Source organism: Microcaecilia unicolor, chromosome 4, assembly GCF_901765095.1.
Source record: "Microcaecilia unicolor chromosome 4, aMicUni1.1, whole genome shotgun sequence".
Lineage (NCBI taxonomy): Eukaryota > Metazoa > Chordata > Amphibia > Gymnophiona > Siphonopidae > Microcaecilia > Microcaecilia unicolor.
Genome location: NC_044034.1, coordinates 339,797,762 through 339,822,563, shown reverse-complemented (window position 1 = coordinate 339,822,563; position 24,802 = coordinate 339,797,762). Strand labels below are relative to the sequence as shown.

The 24,802-nt window shown below is 45.8% G+C and overlaps 2 protein-coding genes across 2 annotated transcripts in view; one reads left to right on the top strand and one right to left on the bottom strand.

Annotated features, from left to right (window-relative positions):
• LOC115469455 (dynein light chain Tctex-type 3-like) overlaps positions 1-6,462 on the bottom strand; it is a 51,211-nt gene extending 44,749 nt beyond the window's left edge. Inside the window, exon 1 of the mRNA XM_030202123.1 lies at positions 6,360-6,462. Within this exon, the coding sequence (XP_030057983.1) occupies positions 6,360-6,386 (27 nt within the window). The 5' untranslated portion in view covers positions 6,387-6,462. The remainder of the gene's footprint in view (positions 1-6,359) is intronic.
• Positions 6,463-8,377: 1,915 nt separating this feature from the next.
• LOC115468126 (ankyrin repeat and SOCS box protein 11-like) lies at positions 8,378-18,677 on the top strand. The gene is made up of 4 exons (XM_030199657.1): positions 8,378-8,511; positions 12,162-12,290; positions 14,196-14,296; positions 17,788-18,677. The coding sequence occupies exons 1-4, from the start codon at positions 8,424-8,426 to the stop codon at positions 17,923-17,925; spliced, it is 456 nt and encodes a 151-aa protein (XP_030055517.1). The 5' UTR covers positions 8,378-8,423; the 3' UTR covers positions 17,926-18,677.
• The last annotated feature ends 6,125 nt before the right edge of the window (positions 18,678-24,802 follow it).

The window sequence follows — 24,802 nt, the reverse complement described above, 5'->3', positions numbered from 1 at the left end:
TCCAGGGCCCCCTCCCTCCCTCCCTCCCTACCTCCCTCTGTCCTCAGAGTCCCAGCCCCCCTCCCCTCCAAGTTCCATGCCACCCTACCTGCCTCCCTCCCTGTCCTCTGAGTTCCAGGCACCCCTCCCCTTCGAGGTCCAGGACCCCCCCCCTCCCGTTCCAGTTCCATGCACCCCCTGTCATCCGAGTTCCACAACCCCGCGCCTCCCTCCCTCTCTCTCTGTGGCCTCCGAGTGGAAGCAGGGCGTGTGCGGCTGCCTCTCCCCTTCTGAAGTGCCAGCTGTTCTTTAAAACGTTTTACCTCGTGGTCCGCCGGCAACAGTAAAGTCGAGCAGGCACGGCATGGCGCTTCACACTGCCTTCGCTTCTGTTTCAGCTCTGCCTCTGGTCCCGCCCTCATTTTGTGTTTGCGGAAGGGTGGGACCAGAGGCAGAGCTGAAACAGAAGCGATGGCAGTGTGAAGCGCCATGCCTGCTCGACTTCACTGTTGCTGGCGGAACACCAGGTAAAAAGTTTTAAATAACAGCCAGCACTTACGAAGGGGAGGGCCAGCTGCACACGTCCTGCTTCCACTCAGAGGGCACACAGAGAGAGAGGGGGGCACGGGAACTCGGAGAGGGGGGGCATGGAACTCGGACGGGAGTGGAAGGAGGGAGGTAGGGGGACATGGAACTGGTGCTGGCTTCTCTTCCCAGGTCGTCATGAACTCGGGAGGGCGATTCTGTGCAGACCTCCGGTGGCTGGTGCTGGCTTCCCTTCCCTCTCACTTCCCATTGGTCCGCCCTGTGATGTCATCCCCAGGGCGGACCAATGAGAAGTGTGTTACAAACCCAGGCATCCAGACGGAGGTGCAAATTATTATATAGGATCTGGAAATTGGAACAAGTGATGTGATTAAATCTGCAGATGACACAAAACTATTCAAAGCTGTTAAAACACATGCGGATTGTGAAAAATTACAGGAAGACCTTAGAAAACTGGAAGACTGGGCAATCAAATGGCAGATGAAATTTGATATGGACAAATGAAAAGTGATGCACATTTGGAAGAATAATCCATATAGTTACCTGATGCTAGGGTCCACCTTTGGAGTCAGCACCCAAAAGAAAATCTAGGTGTCATTGTGGACAATATGCTGAAATCTTCTGCCTAGTGTGTGGCAACGGCCAAAAACGCAAACAGGATGCTAGGAATTATTAGGAAAGGGATGCAAAATAAGACAAAGAATATTGTAATCCCTCCATGATGCGACCTCACCTTGAGTGCCATTTAATGCAATTCTGGTCACTGTATCTCAAAAAACACAGCAGAATAAAGAAAAGGTTCAAAGAAGGGTGACCAAAATGATAAAGGGGATGGAACTCCTCTCATATGAGGAAAGGCTGAAGAGGTTAGGGCTCTTCAGCTTGGAAAAGAGACAGCTGAGGGGGGATTTCATAGAGGTCTACAAAATCCTGAGTGGTGTAGATAGGTAAAAATTAATTTTCTTTTACTCTTTCAAAAAGTACAGACTAGGTGACACTCAGTAAAGTTACAAGGTAATACTTTTAAAACAAATAGGAAGAATATTTTTCACTCAATGAATAGTTAAGCTCTAGAACCCATTGCCAGAGGATGTGGTTACAGTGGTTAGCATATCAGGGTTTAAAAAAAGGTTTGGACATGTTCCTGGAGGAAAAGTCCATATTCTGCTATTAAGATAGACATGGGGGACACACCACTGCTTGCCCTGAGATCGGTAGCGTAGAATCTTGCTACTATTTGGGACTCTGCCAGGTTCTTGTGAGTTAGATTGGCCACTGTTGGAAGCAGAATACTGGGCTAGATGGACCATCGGTCTGACCCAGTACAACTATTCTTATATTATAATTATTACTTATTGCATTTGTACCCCACATTTCCCCACCTTTTTGCAGGCTCAATGTGGCTTACAGAGTGTTATTGTGTTCAATTAATGGAGAAATTGCCCCCATAACAACTTAGAAGCATACCTTGATAGGGTGTCTATACACACTGGGAGCAATTCTACAATTTTGCATCAAGATGTAGGCACAATAGGGCACATTTAACTCCAATATCAGCTTCAAGGTGCACCTAAGCCATTATAGAATACTAGTCAAAACCATATGAGCATGCTGAAATACAGACACGCCCACTTATAACAGGTCAACAGCTGGCATACATTGGCGCACCTAAATGCGCCATATGTGTAACTGATAGTATTCTATCAGCTGCGTGTGTCACATTTCAATCAATTATATTTAATATACCGCCTACCAAATTATATCTAAGCGGTTTACAATGATTACAATTTATAATTGGGGAGAAAAGTAAAGAAACATAAGAAGGTCTAAGTTATAATAAAATTTTAATATTAAAGTAATAAAATTTAAGCTAAGATACACAAGGAGGGAAGTGTGAAAAGATCAGACTAAGACAAGTTAATTCTGCCGCTTCAAGGAATGCGAATACAGTTTAGCCAATGGTAGCTCATTTCGTAATTGACGGAAAGGCTTTTGTAAAAAGATAGGGTTTCAAAAGAGTTTTTAACTTCTGAAAAGATAGTTTAAGACGAATTTCAGAAGGGCTGAATTTCAGATGGTAGATAGGTGCAATAATCTCACAACATGATGTTCTAGCCAGATGGGAATGGATCTTAAGATGCGTAGGAACTACCAGTGAGTTTTGTTGCAAAGAATGAAGAGTTTGAATTGGAGAATAGGAAATAAGAGATCTATAAAGAAACAATGGTAAGCTGGCATGAATTATTTTATGAATATTAACGTTTTAAACATCAGTTGAATTATTGGAAGCCAGTGGTCTGATACTAACAACAGTGACACTATCAAATTTCTTTGCACCATGAATTTATTTATTTATTGCATTTGTATCCCACATTTTCCCACCTATTTGCAGACTCAATGTGGCTTACAAAACCTGTTATGGCATCGCCATTCCAGGAGACAAATACAGTTGGTGTTACAACAGGATCATGGACAAGGAAAAAGGATCTAAACAAAGTTATAGAAAGATAACTATCAGAATAGGATGTTGTGGTGTAGTGTAATGGTTAAGCTATGGATTCTCATTGTAGGCCTTGTTGAAGAGATAGGTTTTCAGAGATTTGCGAAAGTTAGTTATTTCGTTAATCATTTTCAAGTCAGTTGGTAGTGCATTCCATAGCTGCGTGCTCATGTAGGAGAAGATAGTCGCATGTGTTAGCTCGTATTTTAATCCTTTGCAGTTGGGGAAATGCAGATTAAGGAACATGCGGGCTGATCTTTTAGCATTTCTGGGCAGCAGGTCCATGAGGTTTACCATGTAGTTCGGGGCATCTCTGTGGATGACTTTGTGAACAATCGTGCAGATCTTGAATGCGATGGTGAATCAGCTTAACAGCTGTTTTTGGTATTAATTGAAAAGTTGTCGTTGAAACTGTGGGACAACGCTTGTAGCTACATGCTAAGTGACTTTGGGATACACATTATAGAATAATACTTAGCACTCATGGGTGCCAGAGACGCCATTACTGTATAACAGAATGGAAGTGGAAGAAGAATGAGCTGTATTTTGGCATGATGTCTTCTTCAGGGGTTGTCAAAACAAACAGAACAATATGAAAAAAGTTCCAGAGAAAGTCAAAGCCAAACTCTGGCACTGCAGGAAAACCAAAAGTGATATCTCCAGCAGGATGGCCCCTGAAGAAGGCATCACGCTGAAACATGGCCCATGTAGGATCTTATGTGTTTACACCTCTGGCAGACCCAAATTTCATATTCCTGGTAAACTGTTGGAGTCTTATGATTGTACTGGTGCAGTGTTGGAGAATAAAGGATTTTCAGAAGCCTGGACTTCAATTGTATTTGATTATCCTGGAACAACATTCTTCTTCCACCTCCGTTGTGCTCTTGGACTTTCTATGGAAGGCTTTTGCCCTGTTCCCTTCTATTTACTATATAACATACACATTCACTTAGGATCTAACATTAGGGGCCAAGTTATAGAATGAGAGGGATGCCATTACTGCCATAGTATGTGCCAAACTAACCCATTTGGAGACACTGCCCCCTGCACAAGATCCTACTGATACTGTTATTTGAAGAGAGGAACATTTGCTAACCTTATTTTTGTGGATGTGCTTATAAATTATGGGGAGAGTATTTCTAAGGAAGGGGAGATGAGGAGTATAATAAAGATGGGGATAGTGGTTGTCTTTGTAACTCACTTGTAACTATCTATGGTGAAACCGCTTTACTTCTGATAAACAAGGTTTTCACATGATGCACAAAAGTCGCACGGCACTGAATTTAGGTTCTAACCTGGAACCAAAGGCTATAGGAAGTATTGAAAATTCCCAAGCATCAGAACTATCAGGTGCTTAAGAACTGGCTCCCGATACCTGCTGCTGGCCAGAAGGAGCACCTCTATTGCAGCAGGCCTAGACTAAAGAGGAGCTCCACTGTAGATCAGAAAAAGTGCAGCTCTCTGTTGCAGCAGGTCCAGCCCAGAAGAGGAAGTGCTGCTGCCACTGCCGACCCAAACAAGAAGTAGTCATAAGTTGTGCTTGGCTTGTTTGAGAGAAAGGGAGAGTTTGGCCCATAGCAAACCACCTTATTGTGCTGGAGGAGTAACAAAAGTCATTTTATTTCTAAACAGAATACATAATTTCTGTTCCTTAATGGATTACTGTTTCCCTCCACAGAATTGTGTGTCCCTGGACTTTGCTGATTCTATGGGGGGTAAGAGAAACCTTAACTGATTTCTCTTTGATGAGCCACAAGGTGAAGGTGAGCAATTTTATTCTCCCAGGAGAACTGAGGAATTATCTTTTGAAGGCAGTGTCTTCAAGTGCCCAATTAGCATTTCAAGAAGATTTTGATATATTTCTTCATTTATGGTAAAAGTCATGATTTTAGTCACTAGAACATGTAGACAAAAAAATCATTGCATGCAAGGTGATGAAGCAGAATGCCTGACAAATGCGTGATGAGCAGGAAAGGGAGACCCTAGATCTATGAGCAGCTGCTGTGACAGAATGGAAAAGAAGTTGGAGAGAGCATAAAGACAGGTGAGTGAGCAGAGAATACAAAAGACCCAAGCACAAACAGACAAAATAGACAAAGCAAAAAAACAAGTCAAAACAATAATCCACAATATAGATGAAGCATACATGTAAACAGAAAAGAAAAAAACTGACACAAAAGCTATAAGGAAGCAACTTTCTTGTTTCTAAAAAGTTGTGGCCGCTGCCAACTTTTTTCTTAATATTTTTCCACCCCTGGTTATAGACTAGTGTTTCTCAAGCAAGTCCTAGAGTACTCCCTAGCTAGTCTGGTTCCCATGATATCCACAATGAACACATGGGATAGGAGCATGGAAATCAATGTGGATATCCTGGAAAGCAGACAGGCTGGTTGATATTTAAGGACTAGCTTGAGAAACATTGCTATTGGGGATTAAGGAGTGGAAGATTCAAGAAAAAAAAAAAAAAAGTTTCTGCATCCATATGAAAATTAGTTACATTGGTGTTTCTATATAACAAACTGACTACCAACCAATACACTGGACACAGAGAGGAATTATTACTGAAGAATTAGACGTGTGTAACAAACACTGAAGCAGATGTGATTTCTTGGGGTGGGGGATCTTCTTTTACTGTCCTATTGCCCAAGGCTGTTACAAATTGACCAGAGTAGAATCCACTACTTCTACCTCAGCCACAAAATAAACCGATATTGCCAGAAAGGAAGGCAAAGTAAATAGAACAGAACTATAACAAGTAGTCAGCTAGTCCCCTTTGTACTTGGGTTTCTGCAAGCTTTCCCGTGCCGGACGCCAGCGTCAGCGCCTCTGGCAATCACCATGATTATCAAGACTCATCTTGCCCCACCCTATAACTATAAATCTTGCAATTAGGTTGCGGCTACCACGTAACCTGCCATAGGACAGTACATTATTTATTGAATTTCTGCCGTGTGCTTTACGAACGCCCAAATGTACAGTTTTAATCGTGCAGAATAACTGCATCACGCCAAGTCGTCGGAGTCTGTTCTGACAGTCCGATCTTGGCACAAGAGCTCTTGTCTGATGACACAAGTGCAAGCAGCCAGCCATTCTCCGGCTCCCTGGAAACAGCCCCCCGTCCTAAAAGAAATAAGCCCGCTCTCCAATGACAAGCATCATCACCCAAGCATAAAAGCACAACGAACGATCTGGCAACAGGTGCAGGGTCCCGGTAGAGCGTCCGCCCGTCTCCTAGCAGTACCCAGCGCCATGCTGCATCCTTGACAAAAGCACCGAGTAACGGACTCGTGTCGTAGGAGAGGAAGCGAAGACGTGTGGTGGTGGTGGTCAGTACCTCCCCGTTCGAAGCCTGTTCCTCCATGTTTCAGGCGGTTAATAAGAAACCGCCGACGACGGGCGCGGCTCCTCTCCCTTTGCTCTCAGCTCTCGTCCCACACTGTCACTACACTGTCTGTTATTGTTGTTCCTCTTGCGTCAGACAAGAGAATGCGGGGGCTGCATCGGACTTCGACCTCCGCTCACAGCGCCTCCTGCAGGCGCCTGCGTGCATTGCAGTCCACTCTGGATTCTCTATCTATCTTGTATAGCTGCCCAGTCTTAACGCTCCATTCAATGCAGCCAACTCGCCACCAGGCACAGCGGAGGCTCCGGCAAGCCTTTCTAGCACAAATCCTACCTAAAAACCGTTGGAAACGGTGGTGAGCCTCCGATTCTACAAACAGCAGCACTGACTGTTTACATACCGTTTAAACTGCTTATTGTTCGACAAACAATGAAAGGGTGTCCAGCCTTCAGATGTCCTGTTGGTGGTGTCCCTTATTGTGTAAGCGTGGCAGTCACCAATGGTCCTGATTTCTGCAGGGAGCTTTTTCGTCAGTCCTGGTTTATAAACTTACTCACTGCATTTATCATTTTTGTTCTTTGTTGAAATCAAAGGTTGGGATATACCACAATGAGTGGGGACTGGGTCGAAAATACGTTGAGATCTTTTTGAACAAAAGAGGCTGTTAACAGCGATATTGGGAGAAATAGTGCAAGGGTAAACTACATGCCCTAGATCAGAGGTAGGCAATTCCAGTCTTCGAGAGCCGTAGGCAGGTCAGGTTTTCAGGATATCCACAATGAATATGCAGGAGATAGATTTTGTATACCAAGGAGGCAGTGCTTGCAAATCTATCTCCTGCATATTCATTATGGATATCCTGAAAACCTGACCTGCCTGCGGAGTTGCCAACCCCTGCTCTAGGTGAACCTCCAGTCTTGTGACCCTCCCTCAGTTGTCTTTTAGATGATTGAGAGTTTAATTAAACCGAATAATTGTAATCAACATCACCCCACCCCCACTCCAGAATGAGGACATCATAGTTTTTATAATAATCATATCTATTTTATAAACATATGTTTGTACTATACTACTCCACCTCTGTTCTGCCCAAACCATGGCCCCAGGAATACCTTACACACAGAAAAGGGCTTATTTGTAAAATTGTCCGTATACAACATATTGCCATAGGAAGAATGCGCCTACTTTTATGACATATGTGCCTGGGTGGGGGCATAGTTTGGGCAGGTGGAGTTCTGAAGTACAAACATGTTTTATTAAATAGGTGGGTATATGCACGCACACACACAATTAAACAGGTATAAATTGTGTGTTTGTGCAGTATTAATGCTGATTCTAGGAGCCTACTTTATTAAGTCAAATACTGCTACTAATCATTTCTATAGCACTACTAGACCTATATAATGCTGTACACATGATATGCAGGTGCTTTCTCTGTCCCTAGAGGGCTCACAATCTAAGTTCTTGTACCTGGGGCAATTGAGGGTTAAGTAACTTGCCCAAGGTCACAAGGAGCTGTGGTGGGAATTGAACCCAGGTTGCCAGGATCAAAGCCCACTGCACTAACCATTACTCTACTCCTCCACTCTAAAAAGGTACCTTTTTAAAATAGGTGCCTTTCTGGACTTCTCACATAGACAACATTTATAAAATTAACTCGAATAACTGCCCTGTATGTGAATCAAGTCCTAAATAAATAAATATCTATGGCTTTTCCTCTGAAATGACTTAGAAAACATAAATTTTGCCTTCAATCAAATCTGCCAGGTCTCTAGTGTAGGTATAAAGTACTTTAAAACAGTTAATACATACTGTTGGGAAAAGATCGATTACAGATAACACATGCTATAGTAAGTCAGAGTATACTGTGTCTGCATGGTCCCATCTGCAACTTTCATCAAGCACACTCTTCCCAGAGAGAGTCAGCTGATGTTTTGCTGCCTGTGCTTCAGAGGGCACGAGCCCAAAGCCATTTTCAACTCAAGTTACAAGAACCAATAGGTGGAAGCCGTTCTGTGGAGCCTTTTCATTTATTAAAATCAAGTTTGAGAAGGCATGAAATCTCTTGAGCCTGTGCTGTCCTTATCGTGGGAGTTAAAAGATGTCCTCTATGGGAATCAAATCTGCCATGCTTTCCAAGGAGGTATGTTACTTTGACTTATCTGAACAACTGTGCCTACAGGAGCTGGTATTGGCATGGATGACAGTAGATTGTACAAAAAATGTAAATAACTAAGCATTCTTTGATATGTCTGAAAAAGGATACAAATTTCCACAGCTTTTCACAAGTGTCCAACATACACAAGCTTTGTTAAAAAAAACAACCAAAAACAACAACAGAGGAAGCAAGAACCTTGGAAATCCATTTATATAAATTCAATAAAAATTAGATTAAAAGTAACTTTTGGAAATGTTGTCCATCTGAACATACCCTATCTTTTCCAAAAGTAAATGTAACACTTTAATGTGTACTGCATTTCTGAAAGTGGGCATCAAATGGACTGGTTGATTTCTTGTCACATGACCAACAACAGATGCCTTTATTAGGGTTTTTGTTTTTTTTATTTTTGGTGGGGGATTATTTTCTAGCAGTTATCCACTAACACCATTATTGTTCTGTATCTGTCACAGGGCCTGGAGGAATAAAATGGACTTTACAGTAAATAATGAGGTTCTTTTACTAAGCTGAGTTAAAAGGTGGTCTGTGCTATGATTAGTGCGTAAGTTTCCCCACACACTGAGGCCACTTTTAGTGCAGCTGTAAAATGGCCAATTTTTCATTTCCTCAATTACTGGACACGTACTAATTCCCTAATTAGCACGTTGCCATTAGTGCGTAAGCCCTTACGACACCTATTTATTTATTTACTTATTTATTTGTTACATATGCCACATTGTCCCACCTATTTGTAGGCTCAATGTGCTTACATTACTACTACTACTACTATTTAGCATTTCTATAGCGCTACAAGGCGTACGCAGCGCTGCACAAACATAGAAGAATCTTACAATCTAATAGACAAAAAAAAAAATAAAGTAAGCAAATCAAATCAATTAATGTGAACGGGAAGGAAGAGAGGAGGGTAGGTGGAGGCGAGTGGTTACAAGTGGTTACGAGTCAAAAGCAATGTTAAAGAGGTGGGCTTTCAGTCTAGATTTAAAGGTGGCCAAGGATGGGGCAAGACGTAGGGGCTCAGGAAGTTTATTCCAGGCGTAGGGTGCAGCGAGACAGAAGGCGCGAAGTCTGGAGTTGGCAGTAGTGGAGAAGGGAACAGATAAGAAGGATTTATCCATGGAGCTGAGTGCACGGGAAGGGGTGTAGGGAAGGACGAGTGTGGAGAGATACTGGGGAGCAGCAGAGTGAGTACATTTGTAGGTTAGTAGAAGAAGTTTGAACAGGATGCGAAAACGGATAGGGAGCCAGTGAAGGGTCTTGAGGAGATGGGTAGTATGAGTAAAGCGACCCTGGCGGAAGACGAGACGGGCAGCAGAGTTTTGAAGCGACTGGAGGGGGGAGAGGTGACTAAGTGGGAGGCCAGCAAGAAGCAGATTGCAGTAGTCTAAACGAGAGGTGACAAGGGTGTGGATGAGGGTTTTGGTAGAGTGCTCGGAAAGAAAGGGGCGGATTTTACGGATGTTGTAAAGAAAGAAACGACAGGTCTTGGCAATCTGCTGGATATGAGCAGAGAAGGAGAGAGAAAAGTAAAAGATGACCCCAAGGTTTCGAGCTGAGGAGACAGGGAGAATGAGAGAGCCATCAACAGAAATAGAAAACGGGGGGAGCGGGGAGGTGGGTTTGGGGGGGAAAAATGAGAAGCTCGGTTTTGGTCATATTTAATTTCAGGTGGCGTTGAGACATCCAGACAGCAATGTCAGACAAGCACGCTGAAACTTTGGTTTGGATGCAAGGTGAGATATCAGGGGTAGAAAGGTAGATTTGGGAGTCATCAGCATAGAGATGGTAGGAAAAGCCATGGGATGAGATTAATGGACCAAGGGAAGAAGTGTAGATAGAAAATAGGAGGGGACCAAGAACAGAACCCTGAGGTACGCCGACAGGCAGAGGGATAGAAGTAGAAGAGGATCCACCAGAGTGAACACTAAAGGTGCGGAGGGAGAGATAGGAAGAGAACCAGGAAAGGACAGAGCCCTGGAATCCAAGTGAGGACAGGGTATCGAGAAGTATGCTGTGATCGACAGTGTCAAAAGCAGCGGAAAGATCAAGAAGAATGAGGATGGAATATTGACCTCTGGATTTAGCCAGTAATAGGTCATTGGAGACTTTAGTAAGCGCAGTTTCGATTGAGTGGAGAGGGCGAAAACCAGATTGTAGTGGGTCAAGAATAGCATGTGAGGAGAGAAACTCAAGGCAGCGGTGGTGAACAGCACGCTCAAGTAATTTGGAGAGAAAAGGAAGGAGGGAGATGGTTGGTAATTAGAGGGACAAGTAGGGTCGAGTGAAGGCTTCTTAAGGAGAGGTGTGACCACAGCATGTTTAAAGGCAGCAGGGACAGTCGCAGTGGAAAGTGAGAGGTTGAGAATGTGACAGATAAAAGGAATAAGAGCAGGAGAGATGGCATTAAGAAGGTGGGTGGGAATGGGATCAGAGGAACAGGTGGTACATTTTGAGGAAGAAAGGAGAAGTGTAGTTTCCTCAATAGTAACTTCAGGAAAGGAGGAAAGGGAATGAGGGGAAGGAGAGAGAGGGGAACTAGTCCCCGAACCCCGCCAGCTGAAGAGAGTCTTCTTCAGCGCCGGAGTAGTGCCTTCGTTCAACGAAGTTCCTGGTGCGATCAGCTGTTTCGACGCCTTACGTCCTGCATGGGGCTACATGCACGGTGCAGGACGTAAGGCATCGAAACAGCTGATCGCACCAGGAACTTTGTTGAACAAAGGTGCTACTCCGGTGCTGAAGAAGACTCTCTTCAGCTGACGGGGTTCGGGGACCCCCGCCAGCAAACAAGGTATCTGATGCGGCGGGGCGGGGGAGGGTTGGTGGCGGGAAGGGGGTTCAAGGGGATCGTCGGCAGGGGGGCCAGGGTCAAATCTGTGGGGGCCCAGACCCCCTCAGGCCCCACGTAGCTACGCCACTGCACTGAAGACCCCTCCACTTCCCCAGACCTTCCCCAGGTACTACTGCCAACAGGACATGCTGGAAGGATCCTTGCTCTCAGTACCTTCCCTTCAAGAGATCTCCTCTGCATTGGGGTCTCACCTTGGGAAGTTTCTTGCTTGGGGACCTATCTGAACTGTTCTGGCTCAGGGTGGGAATTAGCCACCTCCTTGTCTGAGCCCTGCTTCTCTGACTCAATCTCTGACACGACAGGTTTAGTGCCACCTGCTGTAAGGTGGCTAAACTGCAACCTCAGTGAGGAGGTTTTCCTAGGGACACCTGCTGCTATACCATTCAATCCCTCACATTATCACTATATAAACTAGAATTAAAATACAGCACTAAAAAAGCCCCCATCGGCTAGCATAAAAAAAAAACCCCTGACGACACGGGCTGACTGTTGGCCTGGTAGTAACTAACAAGTGGCACTACTGCACTCTTGGTAACTATATCTAAAATTCATAAAATGCAAATTTTGTTTTATGTTTTCTTGTATGCATGTGTGTATGGGGTGATTTACTGGAATTCTGACCTCCTCCCTTGGTGTCTCTGAAGTTAGCTAACCAAATTTAGACACTTTACAGAGAACAAATTGTGGAATGTGATGACATCTGTCTATCTACATGAGCTGCAAACCCAACTTGCATTTTTCACTGACTCTTTTATTGTTCTGGTCTAAGTCAATGCTGTTACCATTGATGCTTGTTGCAGTGGCAACGCTGCTTGTGTCATCATGCTGTTGGAGCATGGAGCTAGGCCTGAACCTGATCCTAAGTTTGTCTTCACTCTTCATGAAGCAGTGAAAAGAGGTAATGAGAATAAATTTTTAATTTGGGAAACAGGGAGAAGTAGAGTAAGCATTTTCCACTGTGTATCAATTTATGAGCTTTTTTACTGATGCTAAAGCCAGGGCTGCCGAGAGACTGGGCCGGGCCCAGGACAAGGCCGTCCCCGGGCCTGGGCCCACCCCCTGGGCCCCGCCCTCACTGCTACCCCCCCCCAGGTTGTCGGCGCCCCCCCCAGCGGGGCCCAGCGCCACAGTCCCACCCGCCTCCGCCACTGGGCCGGGCCCCTTCCACCCAAACCCCCGCCAGCAGAAGTGCTGTCTTCTGACTCCGGCGTGCACGGCCCACACAGACGCGCTCCTCTCAGCTGATCTTCGCTGTACTCTGCAGGTCTTCTGTGCATCTGATGTCCTGCACATCAGACGCACAGAAGCCCTGCAGAGTACAGCGACGATCAGCTGAGAGGAGCGCGTCTGTGTGGGCCGCGCATGCCGGAGTCAGAACAGAAGACAGCACTTCTGCTGGCGGAGGTTCGGGTGGAAGGGGCCCAGTGGTGGGTGGGACTGCGGCGCTGGGCCCCCTTGGAGGCCCGGGCCCCGGGAATTTTGTCCCCCCTGTTCCCCCCTCTTTGCGGCCCTGGCTAAAGCTGAGATCAATAAGCCACCTGCAGAAGCAGAACTGAAAGCTGCCACTTTTTATGATCCTTGTCCTAACTAAGAGTGTGAGATCAGAGTTGCAAGAAGAGAAGGGACTGCTGAGCAACTATTAACCAATTTTCTGTCCTAAAATAAACTTAAGATTCCAGGGAAATTCTGTCTTGCATTAACCTTGGTAAAACTTTAATACAAATGTATGCTCCAGTTGTGCTAAGGTGTATCCTAACTGAGTTGGTCTTTAGACCTTCCTTTAATAGATGTAGAAGGTATTGAAGCAGTTTTTACATGGGGCAAATAAAATAATCTATAGTCTTGCCCTCATATCAGATAGCAAACTTCTTCCAATTAAATCCATATGCCCTTTTAGTGTAATCCTTTCTGTCAGCCAGCAAGACTTGTAAGATACTGAGGCATATTTTCAAAGCACTTTATTTAGACTTACAAAGTTCTGTAGTAACCTATGGAACTTTGTAGGTCTAAGTGCTTCGAAAATGAGCCCCACTGTCAGTCAGATTCAGGAGAGCTAATGTCAACTTTTTAACATCCAAACTGTAAGGGCTAAAGACTCAATGCTGGGATGCAACAGTGTTCACTGCACTTGTATAATCAGTGTTGGAAAATATTCCAGCCTCATAGGTATTCTGATCCATAGATTCACAGAAGTTGAAACCACACCTGTGTTGGCCAATACATTTTAGAATGATTTTCATTATCAGGGAATTGGAGGATACACATAAAATATGTCCTCTTTCCAATTCAGAAGGAAGGCATCTGAGGCTAGTTTGTTGTGTGACCCTATCCTGGAGCAAATAACTTTCTGTTGACTGGAGAGGCAAGAAGATCTATCAAGGGGGTGTCCCATTCCCAAAAGATCCCTTGTTCTGAGTCCACTGATGGGGTTGGAGGACTCTACTCAGTTTGTCTGCCAGGTGTTGACAAGGAAGCACTCCATCCATTCCTGGAACTTTTGTATGAGCTGCTCCTCAAAGGCTGCATTGACAAAGACATGGGCATCACAGTAGGAGTGGTCATGTCCTTTGGAGTCCCTGGTAGTATATTAGAACCACGTTCTCAGGTATGTGGAGGCTGTTGCACTCTCTCTGATTGCACAGAGGTTGACTGGTTCTCATGTCAAGGATGCCTCAAGGACACTGATGATCTCAGTGCCCACTTTAATGGGGAATGATACCAAGATGTTTCAGCCTCTGCTTGATGTTCTACATCATGCTCCCTCTGCATTGATGATTGAATTCTTCTTCTTTTTCTTTGGTAGGGAATTGGATTATTACTGCTGTGTTGACTCTGCTGGTGCTCAATGTCAAGGGGTGTATCGCTCCTGGATTCAGGGCCCGATCTGGCTGGAGCCTCCTAAAGGTAGTTTCCATCAGTCCATTAGGAAGAAAAGTGCTGATAGGGTGGGATTACCCATCTCTCCCCAGGAACAATAATAATAAAATGCTGTGAACATGGCTGGATAATAAATTAAACAAGCTTTATTTAACTATTTGCATGAATCTATGCATATATACCATTATTCAGTCTTTATACACCATGTTCCTAGAGCCTGTTGCTCCGGGCTTTCTTTAGCAAGTATACCAAACCAGATGTAAAGACAGTTAGCCTTTTTAAACCAAATACTATTTTAATATATATGCCCTCTGGCATCAACAGTCAATCTTGGGCTCTGGTATTCAGTCAATGACTTGTCCATGTAACAGCTATAAGCTCTTCCCTGCTGCCTACTCAGATTAGTATATGGACGTGGCTGTGTGGTCTAGGTTCTTTCCTTCCTTCCCCACCAGTCTATCCACTCCCAGTCCCCTCAGATCTCACCCCCTCCTGCAGACAGCTTCTGGGACTGGTGGCTCAACTGGGCTTTCAGACCTATTGTACCAGCCTGCCACTGCTTTTTAGAACTTCTTAGGTCTCTGAGGACCCACCGTCCTCCTGAGTTGTCCTTCCTTGCTGGACCCCTATTGCCAATTGTACTCCAAAGGCCTTTTCCATTGCTGGGCCCCTAGTGCCAATCACACCCCGGAGACCTTTTCCCGTGCTAGGCCCCTAGTGCTGATCGCACCATGAAGACCGTCATCCTTGCTGGTTCTAAGCGGGGCCTCTGGGATTTTTCCCTGCTGGGTTTAAGCATTACTAGCCCCTAACAGGGCTCTGCAACTGCCAGATCCAGGGTTCCCTGCTAGAGAGCTGCCTTTGCTCTTCTTGGCCTTAGGCATTGATAATGCCCCGCAGGCCATTTTTTTCTGCCCTGAGCTGTACCTGTAATCACCAGTTCCAGGGTTTCCTCACTAGAGAGCACTCTCAACACCCAGCCAGAACCTCAGCATGAGTCACGCTCTTTAACAAACCTTTCTTCTCAAACACCATTCAATATTCATGCTGACAGTTGCCCTCGCCCCTAAACTCACGGGTAGTAGATTTTTCTTTTGCCTCTATTAGATTGTAAGCTCTTTGAGCAGGGACTATCTTTCTTCTATGTTTGTGCAGCGCTGCGTATGCCTTGTAGCGCTATAGAAATGCTAAATAGTAGTAGTAGTAGTTTGATTCAGCTCACGCGATACAGTGTGTAAGCATAATTTGCGATGAAACTCCTCTTCAGTAACACCGGCTGGGATGTCAATAACCTGTTCATCTGACGCGTTTGCAACAGCTGCATCTGTTTCATCCCTCTCCACATCCTTAACAAAGCTTGCCCACTTGCAGCAGTTCACAATGGTTGCCTGTGTAACATGATTCCAGGCTTCTTTCTGCATATGTAGGGAATCCAACAGTGATAGATTACGTGCCAGTTCAACAGCACGTTTATCCTTGCCAGTCTAGTCATCCATAACGCTCATCAGACGACGTAGCACAATAGCCCGATAATGTTCCGGGACAGAGAGAGCACTGAACCAGCGCGGAGCCGACACACCCCAGCAACGCGCCGCAGGTATGCGCTCCGGGGGGGGGGGAGGTATGCGCTCTGGGGGGGGGGGCGCTCCAGTGAGAGGAGGGTGTGCCATGCTGCACCCGGGGGGGGGGGTGCGCAGCGGCGACCCACCCCGGGTGTCAGCTCCCCTCGCTACGGCTCTGGCTGCCAGCTTCCCCAGAGTTGACAGGACCTGGGGCTTCTGGAATAGGTTGTCTTCAGTTGGCAGGGCTTGGGGATCCCCACCAGCTTCACTGAGGATGTATACTGCTGCTGAGTGGGCCTGAAACCAAAGTGGGTAGGCTGTTGCCCACCCAGGCCTATCCTTTGCTATGCCGCTGGGCCTACTATCAGTGCCACACACAGTTTCTACATTATTACTTTTTTGAGGGGGTAAGCAAACATGTGGACAATGGGGAGCCGGTTGATATTGTATATCTGGATTTTCAGAAGGCGTTTGACAAAGTGCCGCACGAAAGACTCCTGAAGAAATTGCAGAGTCATGGAATCGGAGGTAGGGTATTATTATGGATTAAGAACTGGTTGAAAGATAGGAAGCAGAGAGTAGGATTGCGTGGCCAGTATTCTCAGTGGAGGAGGGTAGTTAGTGGGGTCCCGCAGGGGTCTGTGCTGGGTCCGTTGCTTTTTAATGTATTTATAAATGACCTAGAGATGGGAATAACTAGTGAGGTAATTAAATTCGCCGATGACACAAAATTATTCAGGGTCGTCAAGTCGCAGGAGGAATGTGAACGATTACAGGAGGACCTTGCGAGACTGGGAGAATGGGCGTGCAAGTGGCAGATGAAGTTCAATGTTGACAAGTGCAAAGTGATGCATGTGGGTAAGAGGAACCCGAATTATAGCTACGTCTTGCAAGGTTCCGCGTTAGGAGTTACGGATCAAGAAAGGGATCTGGGTGTTGTCGTCGATGATACGCTGAAACCTTCTGCTCAGTGTGCTGCTGCGGCTAGGAAAGCGAATAGAATGTTGGGTGTTATTAGGAAGGGTATGGAGTCCAGGTGTGCGGATGTTATAATGCCGTTGTATCGCTCCATGGTGCGACCGCACCTGGAGTATTGTGTTCAGTACTGGTCTCCGTATCTCAAAAAAGATATAGTAGAATTGGAAAAGGTACAGCGAAGGGCGACGAAAATGATAGTGGGGATGGGACGACTTTCCTATGAAGAGAGGCTGAGAAGGCTAGGGCTTTTCAGCTTGGAGAAGAGACGGCTGAGGGGAGATATGATAGAAGTGTATAAAATAATGAGTGGAATGGATCGGGTGGATGTGAAGCGACTGTTCACGCTATCCAAAAATACTAGGACTAGAGGGCATGAGTTGAAGCTACAGTGTGGTAAGTTTAAAACGAATCGGAGAAAAATTTTCTTCACCCAACGTGTAATTAGACTCTGGAATTCATTGCCGGAGAACGTGGTACGGGCGGTTAGCTTGACGGAGTTTAAAAAGGGGTTAGATAGATTCCTAAAGGACAAGTCCATAGACCGCTATTAAATGGACTGGAAAAATTCCTCATTTTTAGGTATAACTTGTCTGGAATGTTTTTACGTTTGGGGAGCGTGCCAGGTGCCCTTGACCTGGATTGGCCACTGTCGGTGACAGGATGCTGGGCTAGATGGACCTTTGGTCTTTCCCAGTATGGCACTACTTATGTACTTATGCAAAGACTTACATAATGCTCTAGATTAATCTGGAAATCTGTTAAGTCCAAGCACATGTGCATTGCGGACATGATAATTGGTTGATCTGCTTTTAAAGAGGACTTTGTCACTTGACAACAAAATGACATTACGAGAAAGGTTCCTTCAAAATCTGCTACTGCATTCAGTGATATAACACAATTTGTTCATGTACTGCTCCAGAGGTAGATGTGATGCTTAGGACAGATGGGCCATGATCTTTTTTTTTTTGTGTTGTGCAGGTCACAGGGAGTGTGCAGAAATTCTTCTGGCCCATAAATGAAGAGGCTCCACAGCTTGAGACACCACTCTATACAGCCTGTGTTTATCAGAGAACAAAATGTGTGAGACAGCTTCTAGATCTAGGTACTGATCATTAAGAAACGGAACACAAAACTTTCCAACAATACTGAAAGCCTCATTTTGCATGGGCCCTCTAAGCAGGAAACTGGGACGCCTGTGACTGAATGCAGAGCGGGAGCAGTGATTTCACAAAGCCACATTCACAAAAGAGCAGCATCACTTGGAGCTTTACAAGTTTAAGCACTAGTAAATACATACTTAACTGCAGATTTTGTATCACACGTGTATTGCTAGCACTTTGGATATGTAAATGCCAGATTTCATAAAAGAACACGTACAGTAGGAGCCAATTAAGTTGCTGAGTGAACTAGCTCTTTATTTTGAATGTTTGAGATGGACTTAGATGCCACAAAGTTAAGCACAATTTTCTCCTCGATCACTGCTGGAAACCCCAGGTCCAAAGGAGCAGCTACCTGCCAAGGGGCGTAGCTACCATTAAGCGACCCCCGACAAAATGCCCAGGGCCATCCAATGGTAGGGGTCACTTGAAGTTGCTCCCTCCCCCAGCACCTGGGTCCTTGTCTGGTGTCTCTCCACCTTGGCATTTCTCTCTCTTTCCCTGCTGCTCCTGTAAATTCTGTAGCAGGTTGCAGAAGAGGCAGTGCCAAAAGCTGTTCAGCGAAGCCTTTTCTCTGCTGCGTTCTGCCTCTCTGATGTTATTTCCTGTGGATAGGACACAGCAGAGGAAAGGCTCTGCTGAACAGACAAACTTTCTGCACTGTCTCTGCCAGGACCTGCTGCATTCACAGGAGCGTCAGGGGGAGGTAGACTGATGCCAGACCCCGGCACAGGGGGAAGGGGAAGAAGGAGAGAGATGCTGGACTGGGGGGGGGAGGGGAAGGGAAGCAGAGGTAATAGAGAGACCTGGAGGCTGAGCAAAGGGGGGGGGAAAGAGGGGGGACAAATGCTGGATTAAGGGGGGCCTGGGGGGCTGGCAGAGAGAATAGACTTGGAATAGACTTCCTGAGCCGGTACGTCAAGCTCCATCTCTGGCCGTCTTCAAATCTAAGCTAAAAGCCCACCTTTTTGATGCTGCTTTTAACTCCTAACCCTTATTCACTTGTTCAGAACCCTTATTTTATCATCCTCACTTTAATATTCCCTTATCTCTTGTTTGTCATGTTTGTCTGTCCTAATTAAATTGGAAGCTCTGTCGAGCAGGGACTGTCTCTTCATGTTCAAGTGTTCAGCGCTGCGTACGTCTAGTAGTGCTATAGAAATGATAAGTAGTAGTAGTAGTAGTAGTAAGAGAGACGGAGAGACTGGACCTGGAGAGAGAGAGATGCTGGACCAACAGAGGGAGGGAGAGAGATGTCAAACCAGAGAGAGAGGAGGGTGGGTGGGTGTGGGCAGGGGGATTCAGGAGGAAGGGAAGAGAGACGAGAGAAGCTGGACATGGAGAGGAACAGGGACACAAAAGGATGCTAGCTCTAGAGAGAGTATAGGGACACAGAGGGGAGACATTGGACAGGAGGATAAAGGCACACAAGAAAGTTGGATGGTGGACATAGAGAAGAAATTTGAAAAGGACAGGAGACCCTGTAGAGAGTTAAGACCCCCCCCCAGAAGAGTAGAAGAGGAGCCCAGCAACACTCAGACAACAAAGGTAGAGAAAAAAAGTATTTTTTTCTGAATTCATTAATTGTAATATGTCAGCTTTGGGAAATGTGCACCCCATCCCCCACTTCCTTGGCAGCAATGGTGTTATAGGGGGGCCCAACTCAATTTTTCTGCCTGGGGCCTATTCAGTCCTAGCTATGCCACTGTACCTGACACTTAAGCATGTCACTGAGCAGGGGTAATTTTGTTTTTGTTTTTTAATGTGTTTAGTCTATTTTTGTAGCTCATCCAAACCACGTCCACAACACTTGCTATGAATCTTCATATTCTGTGGCAATTCTGTGTGTAAACTGCTGCATTCTAAAAGTGGAATTTCTGCCTGTATGCAATCTACATGCGTAAATGCTCGCATTTGCACAGGGAATTGCTGTACAAGGCTTCTAAACTGACTTGCTGATCTGTGACATTACATTGAAAAAAAAAAAAAAGGAGACGTAACAGAAGATGAAGCCAGTGAAGGTTAGGATGCAGACATATGATTGCTTTGCCAAGAAATCAGTGATGCATTATTAGCAAGGTACTGTCTCAGCAAACTTCAGATAATGCTGACACATAGTGGAGCTTGATTTGGCCTCAGTCAGCTTCATTAACTCAACCTTTTCTGCTCCAGGGGGAGGTGTGATCATTGCATCATCTCCTAAATTCAGAGAGAAATGTTCTAAAATAAATCCAAATTATTAAATATTAAATGAGGATATATAATTATCTCTTCCTGTTAGCAAATCAAATAATATCAAATGAAGAGACTGTGCCTTTAAATGCCCCCCCCCAAAAAAAAATGATATAAAACATATACTAAATACTACTACTACTACTTAACATTTCTAGAGCGCTACTAGGGTTACGCAGCGCTGTACAGTTTAACAAAGAAGGACAGTCCCTGCTCGAAGGAGCTTACAATCTAGATTACAATACTAGATTGGAGAAACAGGCCAGATGCTTAAGACAAGATTCAATCTGCACAGACATCACATGAAAATAGCCGGTGCCAGTCAAGCCCCCACCCCTGTGGGCCAACACTTTACAAGACCAGAACACTGCACCAGTGATTTCACAGTAAGAATACTGAAAGGTAATTTTAAAACAATACAGGAACGTAAGACCTTTGAAGTAAGAATGATTTACTATTTTGACACCCAACAGACAGGACTTTATAAGGATCTGGGTTTTCTAACCCATTATAAACCATAAAGTTGTATTTCTCTGTTTATTACCCTCCTCTCACCTACCAACACCCATCCTGTTAGAATATCAATGAAATGCTTTGATGTCCCCATGCATACCCCCACCCTCCCACTCTGTCAGACAGTCAAAGTAATGCTTTGATGTTTCTCTCATATATACTATCTGCTACCTCATTTGCTTATTTCCGATCTGACGAAGAAGGGCAACCTTCGAAAGCTAATCAAGAAATGTATTAAGTTATGTCCAATAAAAAAGGTATCATCTTATTTTCTTTTCCATGTTTTATTTTGTTTGATTTCTATTGATAATCTAAAGGACGAAATGTCAAGTTGGAGCAGTCAAGATTTCCTGAATAGAGGTGTAGTGGTTAGGTGCCGAAGGCGACATTGAAGAGGTGGGCTTTGAGCAAGGATTTGAAGATGGGCAGGGAGGGGGCCTGGCGTATGGGCTCAGGGAGTTTATTCCAAGCATGGGGTGAGGCAAGGCAGAAAGGTACTCAGAACTACATATATATTAAATCTGTTATTTATGTATGTTAAGTAATGCCACTTACATGTACAAAACCCCAAATAAAGCTGTTATTTTTTTTAATATGTTTTGTAAAATGGCTGTTCTCACTGTATGTTCTTCTGCTTACGCAGATTTTTTTGCTACCCTTATTTATTTATTTAAAATATTTATAACCCACACTTACCACAGCTCAAGGCGGAGTACAATACATATTTTTACAAAAGGCTCCGCATTCAGTGAGCTTTTTTTTTAATGCAGTTTAAATTTTGTATATCCTCACTTGGCTGTCCTTCTCCAGACCTAGATGACTGAACTGTTATGGATTTACAGCCTGTCTCTCTGATACAGACTACTGTGGATTCTTTTGGATTCATAATAAGTAAATAAAAACTTTTATTAGAAGAGCTAAATTCTACAGTGATACAATGATTAGCACATATACACACAATGATTAGCTGTATAAACAATCATTACATCACTGGTCTCTACATCTAAGCAATGCCAAGAGTTCTTAGACCAGGAAAAAGAAGCAATAATTACATCACTATACATACAATCATCACTGGTCCTTACATCATCCAGGCTCGTAACATCAGCTGGGGGGGGGGGGGGGGCCCGGTTCACAGCGAGAGCTAGGAGCTTCTTGGACCAGGAACAGACCCTCTGCGCAGTACGTCTACTCAGAGATGAGCTCCCACTCTGCTGTGACAAGCTCTCCCTTTTTATTAGGCTCTGAACCCATATCCAGAGCTAAGGAAAATTTCAGAATGCTTCTTTGCTTACTTAGGTCTGTGGGAACGTGGTCACATGCTTTCCCAAGCCCAGGTGGCCAAGCTGGACTTCCCAAAACAAATGCCATCCTCCCCTTCACATACCAAATTAGTTAGAGCTGTGTCTTATCTTCTGCATTCCAACTTGTTTTTTGTATTTACAAGAAAAGTTACTTTCGGTCAAAGACAGAGTTGAAAAACAATCTTTTAAAATTCACTTCCATTACAATGACCTATGAAAATTTGGGCTTAGACTCAGAAAATGACATGGGTAGTTTGGTATGTTTCGGAGAACAAGTACATTAAGGTCTGCTCACAAGTATCTGATTTATCCATTCACATTTTCCTTTAGAAATCTGTGTAATCTATTTTTAAACTAGCCATTAAGCCCGTTAAAACGGGCGCGTATTGGTTTTTTTTTTTTTTTGCAAGGCCCCCCTCCCCCCTCCCCTCGCAGCTGCAAGGCCCCCTGCCCTCCCTCCTTCCCTGCCAGTTCCAAGGCCCCCCTCCGTCCCTCCCTCCCAGTTCCAAGGCCCCATTCCCTCCCAGCTGTAAGGGCCCCCCTCCCAGCTCCAAGGCCCCCTGCCCTCCCTCCCAGCTGCAAGGGCCCCATTCCCTCCCAGCTGTAAGGTGCCCCCTCCGTCCCTCCCTCCCAGCCAGCTCGAAGGCCCCCTTCTGTCCATCCCTCCCAGCTCCAAGGCCCCCCTCCTTCTGACCTCCCATGTCCAGCATCCTCCCTCCTTCCCTGCCAGCTCCAAGGCCCTCTGTGCCTCCCTCCCCCCCAGCCAGCTCCTAGACCCCCCTCCTTCTGAGAACTTCCTGCCCCCCCCTTCCCCCCCCCCCCCCCCGAGTTGCCGCCGCCCCTCCCCCCCAGAGTCGCCGCCGCCGCCCCCCTTCCACCCGGGCCGGGCCCTCTCTTTGCTATTGAACTTACAGCGCAGAAACCGCAACAGGTAGGGGGGGATGTTAAATCAATACTGTGGCAAAAAGAACAACATTGGATTTATTCACTTAAAACAGTTGTACCTAAAGGACTTAACCGCAATATTGAATGGAATGCTTATTATTGAGCATCCTGGGATTCACTTTAGAGGTGTGGCCTTATTAGTTATTTTGTAATCCGATTGACCACATTATGACGTTGAATAGTTTTAAACAGCCAAACAACGCAGACCCAGCTTCAGAAGTCGTTATGTTTGGGTAATCAGATGTGCTATCGATGACAACTTCAGAAGTTGGAGAACAAGGAGGTGCCGGGCAGAGTTCTATGGTCTATGCCCTGAAAATGGCAAGGACAAATCAAGGTCAGGTATATGTATGAAATATCGCCGCATCTCAAGAAAGATATAGTGGAATTGGAAAAGGTGCAGCGAAGGGCGACTAAAATTATAGCGGGGATGGGACGACTTCCCTATGAAGAAAGACTAAGGAGGCTAGGGCTTTTCAGCTTGGAGAAGAGATGGCTGAGGGGAGACATGATAGAGGTATCTAATATAATAAAACGCACCCTCAATGTTCTGAGGACAACGTTCTGAAGCCATCTGACGTCACTCCCAGGCTGAAGGGTTCGTGGATTCGTGGTGTGAAGCCTTCAAGCCAGCCAGCCGTCTCTGCCCCACCCTCGCGTCAAATGTCATGATGTCGAGGGTGGAAAAAAAACCAAACAATTCCGGCAGCGTAGCGTCAGGGAAGGAGGCGGCGCTCCTGACGTCTCTAGCCTTCCCTTCGCTGTGTTCCGCCTTCTTCTGATGTCAAGGATGACATCAGAAGAAGGCGGAACACAGCGAAGGGAAGGCTAGACGTCGGGAGCGCCGCCTCCTTCCCTGACGCTTCGCTGCCGGAACCGCCACGGAGGTAAATTTAAAAAGAAGAAGAAAAAAAAAAAGAAGTTGGGGGGAGAGAAGAGGGTGGCCAGTAAAGTTGAACAATGGGAGCGGGAGGGCAGGTGAGAAACTACAGCATGGATGCGAAGGGGGGGGGCATGGATGAGAAGGGGGGGAGAAGAGGGCGGGCCAGGCTGGGACATGGGAGAGAGAGGAGCATGGATGCGAGGGGGGTCATGGAAGGGAGAGAGGGGACTTGCTGGAAAAGGTTGAATGGAGGCGGCAGGGGACAGAGGAGCATGGATGGGCATGGATTGGGAGGGCAGGGCTCAGGGAGAGAGGGGAATTGCTGGAAAGAGATGAATGGAGGGGGCAGGGGACAGAGGAGCATGGATTGGGAGGGCAGGGCTCAGGGAGAGAGGGGAATTGCTGGAAAAGGTTGAATGGAGGGGGCCAGGTGACAGAGGAGCATGGATGGGCATGGATTGGGAGGGCAGGGCTCAGGAAGAGAGGGGAATTGCTGGAAAGGGATGAATGGAGGGGACAGATGGGCATGGATGGATATGGATTGCAGGGCAGGGCTCAGGGAGAGAGGGGAATTGCTGGATAGGGATGAATGGAGGGGACAGGTGACAGAGGAGCATGGATGGGCATGGATTGGGAGGGCAGGGCTCAGGGAGAGAGGGGAATTGCTAGAAAAGGATGAATGGAGGGGGCAGGGGACAGATGGGCATGGATTGGGAGGGCAGGGCTCACACGCTCTCTCTCATATACAATGTCTTTCTGACTCTCACTCTCACACACTCTGTCTCACACTGTATCACATTCACTCTCTATGTGCCACACAGTCACTCACACACTCGCTTGGTCTCATACACTCACTCTCACAGAGAATCTGTGTCTCACACACACTCTCTCTCTCGCCCACACACACACACTCTCTCTCACACTGTGTCTCACATACACACTTGCACACACTCTCATTC

Bases quoted from the DNA above. Each gene is read 5' to 3' on its own strand.
- LOC115468126 (XM_030199657.1), top strand. From the start codon at position 8,424: ATGAAATCTCTTGAGCCTGTGCTGTCCTTATCGTGGGAGTTAAAAGAT. The intron at 8,512-12,161 runs GTATGTTACTTT...TTCTGGTCTAAG, and splicing joins CTGCCATGCTTTCCAAGGAG to TCAATGCTGTTACCATTGAT. The intron at 14,297-17,787 runs GTAGTTTCCATC...TGTGTTGTGCAG, and splicing joins CTGGCTGGAGCCTCCTAAAG to GTCACAGGGAGTGTGCAGAA.